The sequence below is a fragment of the Sphaeramia orbicularis genome, chromosome 10, assembly GCF_902148855.1.
Source record: "Sphaeramia orbicularis chromosome 10, fSphaOr1.1, whole genome shotgun sequence".
NCBI classification, from domain to species: Eukaryota; Metazoa; Chordata; class Actinopteri; order Kurtiformes; family Apogonidae; genus Sphaeramia; species Sphaeramia orbicularis.
In genome coordinates, this window is record NC_043966.1 from 4,302,575 (window position 1) to 4,322,314 (window position 19,740).

The window sequence follows — 19,740 nt, forward strand, 5'->3', positions numbered from 1 at the left end:
ACATCCGGACAAAACAACCCTTTTGTTGTTAAAGTGTTGGGATTATGGATCAGATAATATATTCAGGGTAAAGTTATCCTACAAATGCGATACTTCTTGTCCATCTGGCAAAGGCGGCTTCAGGTGTGACAGGTGGAGCAGAACATGTCCTGACTGTGATTTTAATTTGCATTCATACACATTTATTCGGTGTTTAACAAATGTACAAAAAATCAGAACTGATGTAAACAGACTCACAACTTTATTGTGACTGTTAATGATCAGACAGCACCACGGTGAAAAGGCACAAACACACAAATGAAAACCACGAATACAAAAATATAAAACATCTCAACAAATCAAAAATATGAATAGAAAAATAAATAAATAAAGAAATCACAGTTTAGTTCAAGACAATAATAACGAAGCAGCACTGATGAAGGTGATGGAAGTCACATTAGCATGCCGCTGACAGACATGAGCTACCCGATCACCACCTGATCCAAACCCTTTTACTATTACTACTATTACTAGTTATATTAGTAATGACAGATTTGCATTTTCATAATTAAATGCACACTTTTGTCTTTTTGAAATGATTGACTAATACATGACACGAATAAAAAGGCAGATTTTTAGTTTTTGAATGAAACATGTGTCTGTTGAAGTTAATCATAGCTACATTTTAACCTTAATAAGTTTTTTTTAAAAAAGAACCATTTTAGAACAAGGTGTCAATGTTGCACCAACAGTGTAAACATTAGCTTTTATTATTGTGATGAGGCGCTCATGTTAGCTAACATTAGCGATAGATTTTTTGGGGGGAATTAGTCTGATACCTACACTGTTTTGAACTCGGTGGTGATTCCTTTAGCACATGTCTGGTAGCTTGTCCTTGTTAGCATGTGTCTGTTAGCATGCTACGAGCACACAACTGTTACCATTCAGTTGTTAGCATGCTGTTAGTACAGGTCCTTTAGCATGCTTCTGTTAGCATGCCGTCAGCAGATGTTGGCGTTCACGGCGGCTGTTTGGCGGCCAGGCTAGTAGAGGGGGTGGGGCCAGGGCTGGTAGAGAGGGCGGGGCTCGGCATGTGCAGTAGGCTGCCGAACAGGAAGAGGGTGGAGGTGGGCAGGTAGACGCAGAAAAAGAGCAGGACGTCCTGACTGAGACAGAGCACGAAGCCGCTGTCCGTCAGCTCCGACAGCACCCAGTCCACCAGAACCCCCACCAGCAGGTAGTACACTTGGAACTCCTGAAGCTCCTCCCACTCCGCACCCAGCCCCGCCTCCTTGGCCGTACCCCCTCCTCCTCCTCCTCCACCACCATCACTCACCATGGGCTTCATCTCCGCCCCCTCTGACACCGCCTCCTTCACTCGGCTCCGCCCGCGCTCCACTGCTCGCTCCAACCGCCGGCTGCTCTCCACAAACTCCTGCAGAGGTGGGGTCACGCAGAGAGGGGAGGGGCCACAGCCGGGAATGGGGAGAGGTCAAAGGTGAAGGGCAGAGAGATAAAAAGGGATAGAATGAAGAACAGAGGGGCGGGGCCTGGTCTTTTAACGTGTCACAGATCGGTTCACGAGTTGTCGTGTTCACAGAAATGGCAGACCTCACCGAAGTTGATTTTTTAGTTTATATACGATTCCCAAAGTCAGATTTAGAAATAACAATACTTCCAGTGTTCCTGTATGTCAGCATCATGTTCTATGGAAAACCCCCAGTTGAATGTGTGAGGTTGTCAGGTTCTGTTCTGTGTTCCAGTCCTGTGGTCTGGATGCACATCAATCTAACTGTAGAAGTGGGTGGTACTTCCTCAAAACTGAGAAGGTACATAAAAAATTAGAAATGAATCTGACCTGTAGTTTAGGAGAAGATGTTTGAAGGAATTACTAATGAAGACGAAGATGACGACACTTCGTCTTCATTTCAGCTCATGAGATAAAAATCCCGTTCTTTGGAAAAGATCGTGATTTGGATTAAAATACACTTTGATGTTTAATCTGCATTATAAAGCCGATATCAGATATTAGTCTGGACCATGTCCATTTATTTATCACAGACACAGACCATAATATGACCGGACAGACCTAAAACCAACCAACCAATCAGAGCACTGTGTTCTGTTGGGTTAGGTTGAGATGCTTCCTGCTGTAGCAGCTCCTACATGGTTTCCAGACACATGTGGATGAAAGCGCTGACCTGTTCATCACTTATATCTGGTCTGAATCTGGAGCTCTGGTTGAACAACTTCATCCAATCTGTTAATTCCATCCACCTAAGGGTAACCCTAACCCTAACCCACTAACCTTTAACTAGAGCTGAGCGATAATGCGATAATATATATTGCAAAATAACTTTTCCTCAATTGAAATATGAGACATGCTCGATACAATTTGGATAGAATTCATTGGTCCATGTTTTGACAGACATAAGAACAGCCAATCATAATTAAGTAGCACTGCTCTGAACCAATCACACTACAGCCACAGCAAGTTAGGATGATGCCCACAGCCCAGGTGTAAGAGCAGCCGCAGCACATGCTAATGTTTGGGCTGAAGCAGGAGGCAAGGAGTGTTCCCTCAGGAGTACATGTGACCAAGAACTACTGAAAAGTAGGATGGAACCGTTTGGGTTCAATACAGAGGTGTACTGAACGATTCCATGCAGCCTATGTGAAGACTGCAAACACTCACCTTTCCTTAAGTTTCACTTTCGGTTTTACACCAGTTCTGGCAGTTAAGGAACCCCCCACGTATAAACCCTGGTATTGTTTGGTGAAGATGGTCTGTTTAGTTTGTGTTCTCTTTTAAAACTGTAAAGCTTTTTCCTACTGGTCAGACTTTGAGTTTAGTTTTAAATCTATGGACCTGTTTTATTTTTCTGAAACAGTTGGATAATGTTCTTCAGCACATCGGTCATGTTCAACCTCTGACAGAAAATTAATCAGATTTAAATCAAAAATAACCTTCTGATGTCTTCAACAACATATGAGGAATGGAACATATAAGATAGACAAAAATAGTGATTTGATTTATATCGTGATACAATGCGATATCGTTTGATATGAAAATAAATATCGTGATATGATTTTTTTCCATATTGCCCTGCCCTAACTATAACCCACTAACCCTAACCCTAACCATAACCTACTACCCCTAACCATAACCATAACCCTAACCCACTAACCATAACCCTAACCCACTAACCCTACCTACACCATCATCAGGGTTCATAAACCAAACCTGTGACTGAAACATGGACCACATCCCGCCTTCTGCCTCCTTCAGGTTCTCACCATCAGAGCTTTGTCCATGAAGAACTCCTTCCCTGGCGTTCCATCATTGTACTTGGTGTCAATGGCGAAGCAGAGGAACAGGACGTCCACCACAATCTCGAAGATGGACAGGAAGCAGTGAGCCACCAGGAAGGCGAACAGACACACGATGATGAGCGGCAGCAGCCACTCGGCGTAATCCCTCTGGTAGTTGAGGAGGAGGACGCCAGCGAACGCCGTCGACGTGACGATGAGGATCTGAGTGGTGAGAAGACCATGTCAAAGTCACCTTCAGACATTTCAACCGGACAGACCTCCAAAGACACCACAGATATGTTTATTACCGAGAAAACACCGACGGTCCACATCGTCTAGAACTGGTGGACCAGAAGAATGCAGTGGAACATGGCAAAATGGCAGAACACGACAGAACATAGCGGAACACGGTAGAATGCAGCAAAACGCAGCGGAACCATTGAATGTTATAGTATCACCAACATCCATTTAGACCAAAAACATATTTGGACAAATTAGGGTAAAGTGTGTTTGTTTTGTGGGTTCCTTTAGGTGTGTGTTTGTGTTGTGGGTTCCTTTAGGTGTTTGTTTTGTGGGTTCCTTTAGGTGTTTGTTTTGTGGGTTCCTTTAGGTGTTCGGACAGAGGGATAATATTCACAGAATTAATATTTACAGCAATTAATTAAAAGAAAATTGGAATTTCTGAGATTAATGTAAATGGAAGAAAAAAAACACAAATATTGTATAAGATTGAAGTAAAATCAGCAACATTTTACAATAATTAACCTTTAATATAAGTATCAACTAAGGGTTAATGAATAATGAACATCTTTATCATGAATAATTAACGATAACATTGAACCCTTTTTAAAGTGTATCCGTATGTTAATGAGCTTCAGGGTTAGGACTCAAACCCAGATCACTGAACTTTGAGACACTTAAAGGTCTGAAATTCAACCAACCTTCCCAAGGAAGAGCACAAAGTCTCCGACGGCGTTGATTGTGGCGACACGCAAAGCGTTTTCCACCAGAATGACGAAGGCGTCCCGAGCAGATGTGCAGAAACTGGTGCTGTTGATGGCTGTGGCTGCATATGCATTCTGGGAAATGAAACCCAAACATGGATGAGCCAAACAAAGATGGAGGACAAGAGGACAGGGAGGACGGGGAGAAAGAGGAGGACAAGGAGGATGAGGAGAACGAGGAGGATGAGGAGGATGGGGAGAACAAGGAGGATGGGGAGAACGAGGAGGATGAGGAGAACGAGGAGGATGAGGAGGATGGGGAGAACGAGGAGGATGAGGAGAACGAGGAGGATGAGGAGGATGGGGAGAACGAGGAGGATGAGGAGGATGGGGAGATGGGGAGAACGAGGAGGATGAGGAGGATGGGGAGAACGAGGAGGATGAGGACAACGGGGAGGACAAGGAGGACAGTAGTGGTGTCAGGACTCACCTGATTGAGATAGTTGAGGCACTTCTCCAAACACCACAAGCAGCAAATACAGGTTTTCAACAAACAGCGAGCGCATGCATTCTCCTGAAAAGCAGCGCATCAGCTGATTAAAAACCAACAACTCAAAAAAACACAAAACCACCAGTTTAACAGAGTCTAACCAAATCAACAACCTGTTACAAAGACATTAAAAACCACTTCTTCACAAGTACAACTGAGTCAAACCAAACTGAGCATGTGCAGTTTTTCCCAGGACACGTACCTTCCCTTTGAGCTGATTATGGATGTACATGAGGACGAGGCGGGGGATCTTCACCAGGGTGATGATGAAGGAGCCTTTGGCCACGGTGCCCAGGTGGTACCGGACCAGCCTCAGCACCGACGACAGGATGGGCGTCACCGGGAGGCGGGTCTTATCCCTGAAACACAACGAACCACAGCTCTGATTCTGATTGGGGGGTGGGGGGTGGTGGTGTTGCTCAAGGTGTGTCTATGGGGGGGGATCGTCTATGGGGGTGTTTGCTCCAGGTGAGTCTACAAGGGGATTGCTCCAGGTGTGTCTATGGGGGGTGGGGGGAGGGGTTGCTCCAGATGTGGTCCAGGTGTGTTCTCACCTGGTGAAGTAGTAGGTGACCACGGCTCCGGCCACCGTCATCTGCTGACAGGCCAGGATGAACTCGCTGATCCAGACCAGACCCACGGCGTGGTACCAGGTCAGGTACTGCAGAGGCCCCGTCAGCCGGAACTCCGTTAGACCCGTCTCTTCGTTCTGGACCGGGTTCCCTGCAGATCCATCGGACCAAAACAAATGAAAACCACAGACCAGGACGTGGATTCCAACAGGTACAAAAAACAAAGACTTCAGTGAAAAAGAATTTATGAAAAACAAAATAAAAATAAGTTTTAAAAACAACCGCACACTAAAGAGAAGATCAGTTAAATAATAATACTGGCCCCCAAAGCCTTTACATTATAGATCCATTCTTCATTCACTCTCACATTCACACTCTGCTGGTGTTAAACTACGTCTGTATCCACAGCTGTCCTGTGCAGACTGATGGAGGCGTGGCTGACACTCTGTACCAAACGGCCCCTCCCACCACCGAACATTCATATACCAGTGTGAGTGACACTGCAGGTAAGGAGGGGGAAGTGTCTTGCCCAAGGACACAACAGCACACGACTAGGACGAAGTGAGATTTAAACCACCAACCCTTTGGTTATTGGACCCACCCTACGTCCTGAGCCACGGCCGCCACAAGTGAGTTTTTTCTCAGATGTTAAAGTTTCATTTTGAAAACTTTAATAACAGGTGTTCTTCTTTTGAGTTAAAGTGGATGGAATGCATTGTTTTATTTGACTTTTTTCTATAATTTCACAATAAAAATGAAGAAACGTCCAAATAGTCCCTAAATCTAACACCCACCAAACTGAACTGAGGAAACTGACCGGAGGTTCCAAGGAACAGCAGAACCAGGATCCAGTAGATCCAGAAGAGTAGGAGGGCCAGGAAGGTGACGAAGGGCTGGAGGGTGAGGAGGGGGAGGTGGAGGAAGACCTTCCCAGCCACGTGGAACAGAGCGATGGTCAGAGCAACACGCTTCCTCATGAAGAGCATGAGCAGCAGCAGGATGATCTGAGAAGAAACAGGTCAGAACCAGAGCAGAATCAGACCCAAAGGAGTCAGAACCAGAGCAGATTCACCAGATTAGTGAATGTTTATATTTCCTCTTTAAATCCATAGTTGATCAGGTGTGTTTTCTTGAGCTAAACTGCACTAAAACACCTTGAATACTCACATGTATAGTCCAATTATTACCTCCGCCAAGGAGGTTATGTTTTTGCCAGCGTTTGTTTGTCTGTTTGTCTGTCCGTTAGTGTGCAACATAACTCAAAAAGTTATGGACAGATTTTGATGAAATTTTCAGGGTTTGTTGGAAATGGGATAAGGAAGAAATGATTAAATTTTGGTGGTGATCGGGGGTGGGGGGGCCCACGGGGGGGGCCACTGATCAGCCTTGGCGGAGGTCTGCGCTCTCCGAGTGCTTCTAGTTATTATCATTTTTATTTATTACTATTATTACCATGTTATTTTATAGTCATGTGACTCACGGTGAAGACGGTGGCGGCGATGGCGTAGACGAGCAGCGCCTGACCGCTGTCTCGGCGGACCTCCACCTCGTCCTTAACCTCCTTCGTAATTTTGACCGTGGTGTCGTTTCCATAGAGACGGTGGTCAATGTAGAGCCACCAGAGGACGCTGGTCCCCGCTGAGACGGAGAGGAAGACTGGTTTAACATCACCGTCTATGGGTACAGCCCAGACAAACCAAGAAGAAGTGAACTCACCCAGAGAACCCAGGACCACCAGGGACGTGAGGATCCAGACCAGGACGGCAGAGATGTACCGGATGATGACCATCAGGAGCATGGACAGCACTGACAGAGAGCACAGGTCAAAGGTCAAACACAGACATAGGTCGAAGGTCAAACACAGACACACAACACAGGTTGAAGGTCAAATACCGACACAGGTCAAATGTCAAACACAGGCACACGGCACAGGTCAAAGGTCAAATACCGACACACAGACGCAGGTCAAAGGTCAAATACCGACACACAGATACAGGTCAAAGGTCAAACACAGACACACGGCACAGGTCAAAGGTCACCGGTGTAGTCCGGTACTTTCTGTTTCTTCTCACCAAGTGCGAGGACACACAGGCCGATGATGATCTCCTTACTGGCAGCGACTCCTGCGATCAGTCGATGCAGAACGCTGTTATCTCCGACAAACGTCACCACAGCTTCGGCAAACTTGGCATAACAGGAAATGTCGACCGGAGTGCAGCGGTTAAACACCGGCAGGGGTTTACTGAAGAGAGGTCAAAGGTCAAAGAGGTTGAAGGTCAGCAGAGAATGAATCGACATAAAGGATGGGGGTTTTAAAGAATGTCATGTCAAAGGTCTTAACAGTAAAAACATGAATTAGATGAACAGTGTGTTTGGACCAGAACCAGACAAATACTGGACCTTCAACATCTTTAAGACATTCAAGTCTTTTAGTTAGCATTAAATGATGATATAATGAGGAGTTAACAGATGAACGTTGGGTTAAGAACAGGGTCAAGGTTAGGGTTAAGGTTAGGGTTAGGGTTAAGAACCCTAAAGTACCTTGGAACCCTAACCCTAACACTGGGAGTGAACTGAACCTCTGCTTTCCAGAGTTAACTTGAACTGGATCGGCAGGTTTTAACACCAACAGTAACATGACCAACAGACACTTGGGGACACTCACCTTGGAGGGACAGGAAGTTTGGGACATTTGGAGAACCTCTCAGGTAGACCTGGGTATTTATGACCCGCCAACTCATAGGAGCAGAGCTCAGACCCTGAAACAGACATCAGAAAGTCCTCATGTCCAATGGACGGAGACACCAGTCAGGTTTATATCAGAAAACTGAGAAAAGACATCCAGTCCTCTAGTCTGAGACAGATGGACCTAAGATGGTGGCTCTATCTGTGTTGGTGCGGTTCTGTCTGTATTGATGTGGTTCTATCTGTATTGATGCAGTTCTGTATTGATGCAGTTCTATCTGTACTGATGTGGTTCTATCTGTATTGATGCAGTTCTGTATTGATGTGGTTCTATCTGCATTGATGCAGTTCTATCTGTATTGATGCGGTTCTATCTATATTGATGCGGTTCTACCTGTATTGATGCGGTTCTATCTGTACTGATGCAGTTCTATCTGTACTGATGCAGTTCTGTATTGATGCGTCAGGTTCATATCTGTATGAACCTGACGTGGTTCTGGGTTCCCTCAGCTGTTCTCCGTCTCTCCGTCCACATAAACTGTCGTCCTGTCTTTCTCTCACACAGACTCTTTTGTGACGTCTCTGCTCTCGTGTGTCCACTGACGGTTCTACGGTTTGACTCGTGTTTGTACATGAGGCCGATGACGAAGGACAAACGGAGCAGAGGCACCAGCGTCTCCGAGGGGACACGCCAGCACACACCAGCCTCTGTTACCGACGGAGAACAGACGGAGAACGCTGACAGACGCTGCATCATCCATCAACACACACGCACACACACACACACACACACACACACACACACACACACTAGGGCTGTACTGGAGCCCTTGTTTGTACTGAACCGTTTGGGTTCAGGGTCTTCGATACAGTACAGAGGTGAACTGAACAGATACATGTAGAATATGTGAAGAACACTGTGGAACCAGGGTGGACACAGGTAGAACCCATACAGGGGTTCCTCTGTATCCATTCTTAGAGCTGCTGCAGAAAACCCCAAAACATGACAACAGAGAGTAGAACAGAGGAGCAGAAGGTGGTCGGACGTTCGATCCATGTTCAGTTACTGTCGGTTTGTTCCAGTTTTTTGGCACAAAACCATCCACGGGTTCATTTATAGAAAAAAGGGTTTTATTTTTGAACTCCAGTTGGTCAAACCCAGTGAACCTGCTCCTCTTGTCCTTCACCGTTCCTCTGCCGGTGTTACTGTGAGGTCACATTCACAGCCCCACAGGGAATACTGTGAAGCGTTCAAAAACACTCCGTAAATTACAGGGTTTGCCATAAACGAACACTGAACATTCAAAAACACAAAAATACAAAACATGTGGAGTGTCTGTTAATGCTCCAATGACTGAACAATATTCTTATAAATGTCCTGTGTCCCATAGGTAGTTATGGAGCCCCCCACCCCCCCCCCCCCCCCCCAATTCACTGGTCTCCTTCACTGTACCAAAAACGTACTGAACCAAAATTTTTCTGTAACATAACACCCCTAACACACCAACACACACACACACACAAAGTCTTTACATTCAGAACACACCAAACAGTTCCACTCAGAAGCAAAAATACAAACATGGCGTGACATGACAGACAGTCATGTCTCACCTGTTCACCTGAATCTGCACAGACCAAAGCATTGGATTGGATTGGTTCCCCTTGATAGAACACAGTTCTAACAGTTGTCATCATACCCTGTATCTGCAGTTTGGACCCAGTGAACCAGGGAGGAATCTGTCCAATCAACACTAGAAAAAGGATCTGAACACGCCTCAACAGAGTCTCAACAGGGCTGACGTCCACCCTGTGGGTCACGGGGCTGACGTCCACCCTGTGGGTCACGGGGCTGACGTCCACCCTGTGGGTCACGGGGCTGACGTCCACCCTGTGGGCCACGGGGCTGACGTCCACCCTGTGGGTCACAGATGAAGCCTCACCGTTGACCATGGCGAACCTCTTCAGGTCCTGGTACGTCTTCAGTTCTTCAGGAGGACACAGAGACACGCACAGAGCCATGGACTTAATCTTCCTCTGAACGATGTCGATGTTACAGGGATCCAAGAAGAACACGAACCTGAAGACACACAAAAAAACAACACAACATCTGTATGTGTCCGCTGCGTTCTTTACACACTCGTTCATTCTAATTGTCCAATCAGACGAAGCTGGACAGTTTTTGTTACTGTTATATGAACCAAAACATGCATTTGTATTGAGCAGAGGACGTAAGATCTATATAGAAATAATGGAACTGTCCCAGGGTGACTGGAGTATTTATGGCTGAGAAGAAAATGATCATGAAAACTGATGAAAAGTTACTTTTACACTGAGTGAAGAACATGAAGAACCTGCATTTGTTCCACATCATATATTAATGAAACACATCAGTCCACATGATGATAAAAACCCTGATCCTTCACATATCGAGTCCTAATCAGAGGATTTTAGTCCAAATGTCCTTCAGTCCTACTGTCTTTCAGTCCTATTGTCCTTCAGTCCTATTGTCTGGTCTTTCAGTCCTAATGTCCCTCAGTCCAAATGTCCTTCAGTCCTTTTGTCTTTCAGTCCTTTTGTCCTTCAGTCCTATCGTCTTTCAGTCCTACTGTCCTTCAGTCCAAATGTCCTCCAGTCCTATTGTCCTTCAGTCCTATTGTCTTGTCTTTCAGTCCTACTGTCCTTCAGTCCTAATGTCCCTCAGTCCAAATGTCCTTCAGTCCTATTGTCCTTCAGTCCTTTTGTCCTTCAGTCCTATTGTCTTTCAGTCCTAATGTCCTTCAGTCCAAATGTCCTTCAGTCCTATTGTCCTTTAGTTCTTTTGTCCTTCAGTCCTATTGTCCTTCAGTCCAAATGTCCTTCAGTCCTATTGTCCTTTAGTTCTTTTGTCCTTCAGTCCTAATGTCCCTCAGTCCAAATGTCCTTCAGTCCTTTTGTCCTTCAGTCCTATTGTCTTTCAGTCCTACTGTCCTTCAGTCCTAATGTCCCTCAGTCCAAATGTCCTTCAGTCCTATTGTCCTTCAGTCCTATTGTCCTTTAGTTCTTTTGTCCTTCAGTCCTATTGTCCTTCAGTCCTTTTGTCCTTCAGTTCTATTGTCCTTCAGTCCTTTTGTCCTTCAGTCCTATAGTCCTTCAGTCCTATAGTCCTTCAGTCCTTTTGTCCTTCAGTCCTATAGTCCTTCAGTCCTATAGTCCTTCAGTCCTTTTGTCCTTCAGTCCTTTTGTCCTTCAGTCCTATAGTCCTTCAGTGCTATTGTCCTTCAGTCCTATAGTCCTTCAGTGCTATTGTCCTTCAGTCCTATTGTCCTTTAGATGTCCATCTTCCACTGCTCTTTGGATCTGAACTAAAATGTTAAAAAATATGTTCACTCATTCAGTAACAACAGTTTGGACCACGGAGGCGACGCTGAGCCTGATCTCAGGTTCTCGGGGTTCTTCAGGTTCTTCAGTCTGACTGTAACATCCTGCTGAAACTATTCCACCAATCATGAAAAGCTCTAAGTTGAAGTATGACTTTTACAGTGATACAGCTGAATAAACTCAGATACGTATCTGAAGTGTCTGATTCTGTCCTGATGTCCCTGAACTACTCTTGTCTTTGATGGTGGACATTCAGACCCCGGCCCCCTGGATCTGGGTCAGGAGGTGGGCTCAGGTCCACTATGGTATCATCCAACCCTCTGGTGTGTGCTTTACCCCAGTGGGAGTTCAATGAGTTCATATTATTATCAATAGGTTCATTCATTCTTTCATTCATTCATTTTCTGAACCTGCTTTATGCTCACTACGGTCATGGGGGTGGAGCCTATCCCAGCTACTTATGGGTGAAGGTGGAGTACACGTCTCCAGTTCATCACTGTCTATGGCACTATGGGCAATTTAGATTAACCAATTAACCTATCAGTGCATGTGTTTGGATGGTGGGAGGAGCCAGAGTACCCAGAAAGAACCTACACAGACATGGGGAGAACATGTAAACTCCAACAGAAGAGTCCTCTGGTGAAAGGTGTTGGTATCCAACTCAGGACCTTCTGTCTGTGAGGCACCAGTGTTATCCACTGAACCACCGTGTCATTAATGGGTTTATATTATTACCAATAGGTTCATATTATTATTATTATTATTAATTAGTGGTTGGATGTGAATCCAGTTTAAGATCATGTGTGTTTCAATCATCATAGGCTGAAGTTTCCTTAAAGAACTTGCCTTCAAATCCACATTCTACTTTTATCTACTTTTTCATTTTCCAGTTCAGAACCGAAACAGAAAAACAACAACAAAGAAACTGATGAGAGAAGCAGAAACTGACCAAGAGTTGGAATGTGAGCAGAAGGTGGAGGAGGACTCACCTCCACGATAGAACAAAGAACAATAGAACCATGGACAACAGAACCAAGAACAATACAGGGCTCCAGACTAACTTCGATCACTGGTGCTCCTACTGACATTTTTAGGAGCACCACTGACATGGACACACAACCCAAACATTCATGGTTTTGTCTGAAGTGTATTACTGATAAATGCTTTGGTAATAATAAGAACTATGTACTGGTTTATGTTGTCGTCAAAAATTCACAGCATCAAATATTGTTGGAAGAGGAAAATAAAAACATTAACTTTAGCTGTTAAATATGGCGTTTTCAAATATAGACACCAAAACACCTCTGTGTGGTCTGTTCTTAGAGAACATCACCCTGTGGAACACATGAGTGTTGGAGGCGGACCTTCCTGCTCTTTTACTCTGATCACATCTGGACAGATTCACTGACATCAGTCTTATTCTACTCTACTGTGTCCACATGCAGGGATCCTCTAACACCAGACTGAAGACTCTTCGGTGCTCAGGATCCCCATTCACACACAGCAGAGGATATGAGGAGAATGATCAGGATGGAGGACATTCTACCAACAATAAAAAAATGACTTTGGCTTTGATTGGATATAGAAGTTATCATTTCTAACAAAACATTCATATATTCATATATTCATGTATTTATCTTTTAATCTTATTCTTCTAATCTTAATCTTTAATCTGAACAGTATGGCTCCTTGGTTTGCGTTATCTCCCAAAGATCGGCCTACTGGTAGGATCTGTCCATACAGTGTCTGGACATGAACCCTCCGTATTATTTTTACCCCCATTAACTCTGTAGTTTTGAATATCCACATAAAGCGACATTTACTGAAGTAAATGATAAATCAATGACAGGACTGTCGAGAAAAACCAGTGCAGCCTGAAAGGGAATGTAGAGAAGCATATTGCATTCACATGACAAAATAAAAATCAGATCTGTTTTTATGAATTAACGAGATAATTATCTAGTAATTACAAGAAAAAACAAATTATATAAAAAAAATTGTCTCAGTTTTTCTGCGTTAATGGGACAGTGGTGCTTCTTAATCCAAGCAGAAGCTCATTGTGCATTGGCAGATACTCTTGTCTTTCAGTAATGTTGATCGTACTGTTGTTAGTTTGTCACTTTGCACTCAGATGCATCATCCTGAAACATGCCTTATCTGCCCAGGTGTTCCTACAGTTACACAACAGTAATATATCGAACCCCTGTTAAAAACCATCAAACACCTGTTACACACCACCAAACTCCTCTTACAAACCATCAAACATCTGTTATATACCATCAAACACCTGATACGCACCATCAAACACCTCTGTTACACATCATCAAACACCTGTGTTACACACCATCAAACACCTGTGTTACACATCATCAAACACCTCTGTTACACATCATCAAACACCCCTGTTACACATCATCAAACACCTCTGTTACACATCATCAAACACCTGTTACACACCATCAAACACCTGTTACACACCATCAAATACCTCTGTTACACATCATCAAACACCTCTGTTACACACCATCAAACACCTCTGTTACACATCATCAAACACCTGATACGCACCATCAAACACCTCTGTTACACATCATCAAACACCTGATACGCACCATCAAACACCTGTGTTACACACCATCAAACATCTGTTATATACCATCAAACACCTGATACGCACCATCAAACACCTCTGTTACACATCATCAAACACCTGATACGCACCATCAAACACCTGTGTTACACACATCAAACACCTGTGTTACACATAATCAAACACCTCTGTTACACATCAAACACCTCTGTTACACATCATCAAACACCTGTTACACATCATCAAACACCTCTGTTACACATCATCAAACACCCCTGTTACACATCATCAAACACCTCTGTTACACATCAAACACCTCTGTTACACATCATCAAACACCTCTGTTACACATCATCAAACACCTCTGTTACACACAATCAAACACCTGTTACACTTCATCAAACACTTCTGTTACACTTCAAATGCTTGTTACACATCAAACACCTCTGTCACACACCATCAAACATGTCTGTTACACACCATCAAACACCTGTTACACACCATCAAACACCTCTGTTACACACCATCAAACACCTCTGTTACACATCATCAAACACCTCTGTTACACACCATCAAACAACTGTTACACACCATCAAACACCTCTGTTACACACCATCAAACAACTGTTACACACCATCAAACACCTGTTACACACCATCAAACACCTCTGTTACACACCATCAAACACCTCTGTTACACATCATCAAACACCCCGTTACACTTCATCAAACACCCCTGTTACACTTCATCAAACACCCCTGTTACACATCATCAAACACCCCTGTTACACATCATCAAACACCTCTGTTACACACCGTCAAACACCTGTTACACTTCATCAAACACCTCTGTTACACTTCAAATGCTTGTTACACATCAAACACCTCTGCTACACGTCATCAAACACCTCTGTTACACATCATCAAACAACTCTGTTACACACCAAACACCTGTTACACATCATCAAACACCTGTTACACACCATCAAACACCTGTTACACATCATCAAACAACTCTGTTACACACCAAACACCTGTTACACATCAAACACCTCTGTTACACATCATCAAACACCTGTTACACACCACCAAACACCTGTTACACACCATCAAATACCTCTGTTACACATCATCAAACACCTCTGTTACACACCATCAAACACCTCTGTTACACATCATCAAACACCTGATACGCACCATCAAACACCTCTGTTACACATCATCAAACACCTGATACGCACCATCAAACACCTGTGTTACACACCATCAAACATCTGTTATATACCATCAAACACCTGATACGCACCATCAAACACCTCTGTTACACATCATCAAACACCTGATACGCACCATCAAACACCTGTGTTACACACATCAAACACCTGTGTTACACATAATCAAACACCTCTGTTACACATCAAACACCTCTGTTACACATCATCAAACACCTGTTACACATCATCAAACACCTCTGTTACACATCATCAAACACCCCTGTTACACATCATCAAACACCTCTGTTACACATCAAACACCTCTGTTACACATAATCAAACACCTCTGTTACACATCAAACACCTCTGTTACACATCATCAAACACCTGTTACACATCATCAAACACCTCTGTTACACATCATCAAACACCCCTGTTACACATCATCAAACACCTCTGTTACACATCAAACACCCCTGTTACACATCATCAAACACCTCTGTTACACATCAAACACCTCTGTTACACATCATCAAACACCTCTGTTACACATCATCAAACACCTCTGTTACACACAATCAAACACCTCTGTTACACACAATCAAACACCTGTTACACTTCATCAAACACTTCTGTTACACTTCAAATGCTTGTTACACATCAAACACCTCTGTCACACACCATCAAACATGTCTGTTACACACCATCAAACACCTGTTACACACCATCAAACACCTCTGTTACACACCATCAAACACCTCTGTTACACATCATCAAACACCTCTGTTACACACCATCAAACAACTGTTACACACCATCAAACACCTCTGTTACACACCATCAAACAACTGTTACACACCATCAAACACCTGTTACACACCATCAAACACCTGTTACACACCATCAAACACCTCTGTTACACTTCATCAAACACCTCTGTTACACTTCAAATGCTTGTTACACATCAAACACCTCTGCTACACGTCATCAAACACCTCTGTTACACATCATCAAACAACTCTGTTACACACCATCAAACACCTCTGTTACACACCATCAAACACCTCTGTTACACACCATCAAACACCTCTGTTACACACCATCAAACACCTGTTACACATCATCAAACACCTCTGTTACACACCATCAAACACCTGTTACACATCATCAAACACCTCTGTTACACACCATCAAACACCTGTTACACATCATCAAACACCTCTGTTACACATCATCAAACACCTCTGTTACACACCATCAAACACCTGTTACACATCATCAAACGCCTGTTACACATCATCAAACACCTCTGTTACACACCATCAAACACCTCTGTTACACACCATCAAACACCTGTTACACATCATCAAACACCTCTGTTACACACCATCAAACACCTGTTACACATCATCAAACACCTGTTACACATCATCAAACACCTCTGTTACACACCATCAAACACCTGTTACACATCATCAAACACCTCTGTTACACACCAAACACCTGTTACACATCATCAAACACCTCTGTTACACATCATCAAACACCTGTTACACATCATCAAACACCTCTGTTACACATCAAACACCTCTGTTACACATCATCAAACACCTGTTACACATCAAACACCTGTTACACATCAAACACCTCTGTTACACACCATCAAACACCTGTTACACATCATCAAACACCTGTTACACATCATCAAACACCTCTGTTACAGATCAAACACCTCTGTTACACATCATCAAACACCTGTTACACATCAAACACCTGTTACACATCAAACACCTCTGTTACACACCATCAAACACCTGTTACACATCATCAAACACCTATTACACGTCATCAAACACCTCTGTTACACATCATCGAACAACTCTGTTACACACCATCAAACACCTCTGTTACACACCATCAAACACCTGTTACACATCATCAAACACCTCTGTTACACACCATCAAACACCTGTTACACATCATCTAGGGCTGCACGATTAATCGATTTTAAATCGAAATCGGATTTTTTAATTAGGACGATTTTTAAAAAAGGGAAATCGTAAAATCGATTTCATCTCTCTCGTGCCTGCGGGCCGTGCGCTTGCGGGCTCCCGTAGGCTCCTCCTCCTATCAGTGACAGCGGTCTGTCACAGAACTCCGTGCAATGGCCGGACTTTAAATGTGTTCATGAGCCCGCAGTACTTATAGCAATGTAAGCCGTGGCTTCACGCACGGATCCCGCAACTGAAATAGAACTGCATGCGGATCACTCATCTTCCGTTGTCCCGGATCCGTACCGTACTGTCTTCTTCCGATCCGGGTCCGGGTCTCGGGGTCATCAGCCTCAGCAGAGGAGCCCAGACAGCCCTGTGCCCACACACATCCACCCGCTCCAGGATAGAATCTCTCCAGTGTGTCCTGGGTCAGTCTATTCCACGCACGGATCCCTCAGTTTAAACAGAACCGCATGTGGATCACTTATATTAACCTGGTCCACGCACGCACGCACGCACGCACGACTGATGCCTGTCACTGACTTACATTGGTATCACTTCTGTGGGCCCAGATACCCAGGAAAAAATAAATCAATAAATAAAATTTAAAAAAACAACAACAACAACAACACACATATATATATACATATATAAAATTTAAATAATTAATTTAGTCCTCTTACTTGCTAAATTTTTCATTCACAAATGTAAGTTCTGTAACACAAAACCAAATATTATTTATTTTTTGAAAGATGTTGAACTTTATTTAAAGCTGTTAGATAAATCTGGAAACAAAAAGGCTATAAAAAACATAAGTATTTGCTCTGATTTGGACATTGTATTATAGTGTATTCCCCCTGGCAAACTTATGTTATTTTCTTGTTGCATACATTGTTTGTGTACTCTATTTCATTCAATAAAGATTTAATTAAGAAAAAATAAACTTCTGTGGGTTCATCACGTGATACCATCACAGATTTGAGGTCAGAGCTGTGCCTTGCATTGTGGGCTGCTCACGAAAACGACATGCTGACTTCTGTTGTCTTTTGTAGTTTTACCCAAAAATCTAAATCAAAATCGAAAATCGAGTTTTTAGAGGAAAAAAATCGGGATTTTTTTTTTTGCCAAAATCGTGCAGCCCTAACATCATCAAACACCTCTGTTACACATCATCAAACACCTGTGTTACACATCATCAAACACCTGTGTTACACATCATCAAACACCTGTGTTACACATCATCAAACACCTGTGTTACACATCATCAAACACCTCTGTTACACATCATCAAACACCTGTGTTACACATCATCAAACACCTCTGTTACACATCATCAAACACCTGTGTTACACATCATCAAACACCTCTGTTACACATCATCAAACACCTCTGTTACACATCAAACACCTCTGTTACACATCATCAAACACCTCTGTTACACATCATCAAACACCTCTGTTACACATCATCAAACACCTCTGTTACACATCATCAAACACCTGTGTTACACATCATCAAACACCTCTGTTACACATCATCAAACACCTCTGTTACACATCAAACACCTCTGTTACACATCATCAAACACCTCTGTTACACATCATCAAACACCTCTGTTACACATCATCAAACACCTCTGTTACACATCAAACACCTCTGTTACACATCATCAAACACCTGTTACACATCAAACACCTCTGTTACACACCATCAAACACCGCTGTTACACATCAAACACCGCTGTTACACATCATCAAACACCTCTGTTACACATCAAACACCTCTGTTACACACCATCAAACACCGCTGTTACACATCAAACACCGCTGTTACACATCATCAAACACCTCTGTTACACATCAAACACCTCTGTTACACATCATCAAACACCTCTGTTACACATCATCAAACACCTGTTACACATCAAACACCTCTGTTACACACCATCAAACACCTCTGTTACACATCAAACACCTCTGTTACACACCATCAAACACCGCTGTTACACATCAAACATGTCTGTTACTGACCGTTGAAGGTTAAATTCCTGCTCACAGAAACAGGGGTGTGGTCCAGACTTACTTCCTGTCCCTGTGGTCGAGGCCGCTCAGTCGAACACCTTCGATCTGTTCGTTGCGTTGACCGCAGGTGTTGCCGTAGCTGTCATATCCGAAGACAAGACGAGCGGCGCCGCCGGTGACAATGGTGAAACCGCAGATGCTGCCCTGCAGAACCCAACAACACGGTACACCGTTAGAGATTCAGCTGAAAACCAGCTCTTGGATCATTCATTTATTTCCTACATATTGACATTTTTATACAAGGTTTAACATACATTTCCTGAAAACATATTTATAAGTATTAGTAAAGTACAGCTGTATATACGTTTATATACGTGTTGGTGTTTTTATAATAGGGCTGTGTATACGTTTATTAGGGGTGTGCCAAAAATAAAAATAAAAAAATCGATTCATATAAATATCACGATTTTCATTTATTACGATTCAGAATCAATTTAAAATGTCCCAAAATCGACTTTAAAA

The 19,740-nt window shown here is 43.3% G+C and overlaps 1 protein-coding gene across 4 annotated transcripts in view; it reads right to left on the reverse strand.

Annotated features, from left to right (window-relative positions):
* The window catches only part of slc44a1b (solute carrier family 44 member 1b), a 29,598-nt gene that overhangs the window by 4,199 nt on the left and 5,659 nt on the right, over positions 1-19,740 (reverse strand). For 2 of the 4 annotated variants that reach the window (XM_030146418.1, XM_030146420.1), the window contains exons 3-15: positions 19,280-19,422; positions 9,983-10,119; positions 8,023-8,116; positions 7,430-7,599; positions 7,074-7,163; positions 6,838-6,995; positions 6,175-6,361; positions 5,340-5,508; positions 4,988-5,144; positions 4,726-4,809; positions 4,233-4,370; positions 3,277-3,513; positions 220-1,414 (exon numbers count right to left, since the gene is read on the reverse strand). In XM_030146418.1, coding sequence (XP_030002278.1) covers positions 998-1,414; positions 3,277-3,513; positions 4,233-4,370; positions 4,726-4,809; positions 4,988-5,144; positions 5,340-5,508; positions 6,175-6,361; positions 6,838-6,995; positions 7,074-7,163; positions 7,430-7,599; positions 8,023-8,116; positions 9,983-10,119; positions 19,280-19,422 — 2,181 coding nt within the window. In that variant the 3' untranslated portion in view covers positions 220-997. Of the gene's footprint in view, positions 1-219; positions 1,415-3,276; positions 3,514-4,229; positions 4,371-4,725; positions 4,810-4,987; positions 5,145-5,339; positions 5,509-6,174; positions 6,362-6,837; positions 6,996-7,073; positions 7,164-7,429; positions 7,600-8,022; positions 8,117-9,982; positions 10,120-19,279; positions 19,423-19,740 lie in introns of those variants that run through there. The other 2 variants (XM_030146421.1, XM_030146419.1) reach the window with 2 other exon arrangements.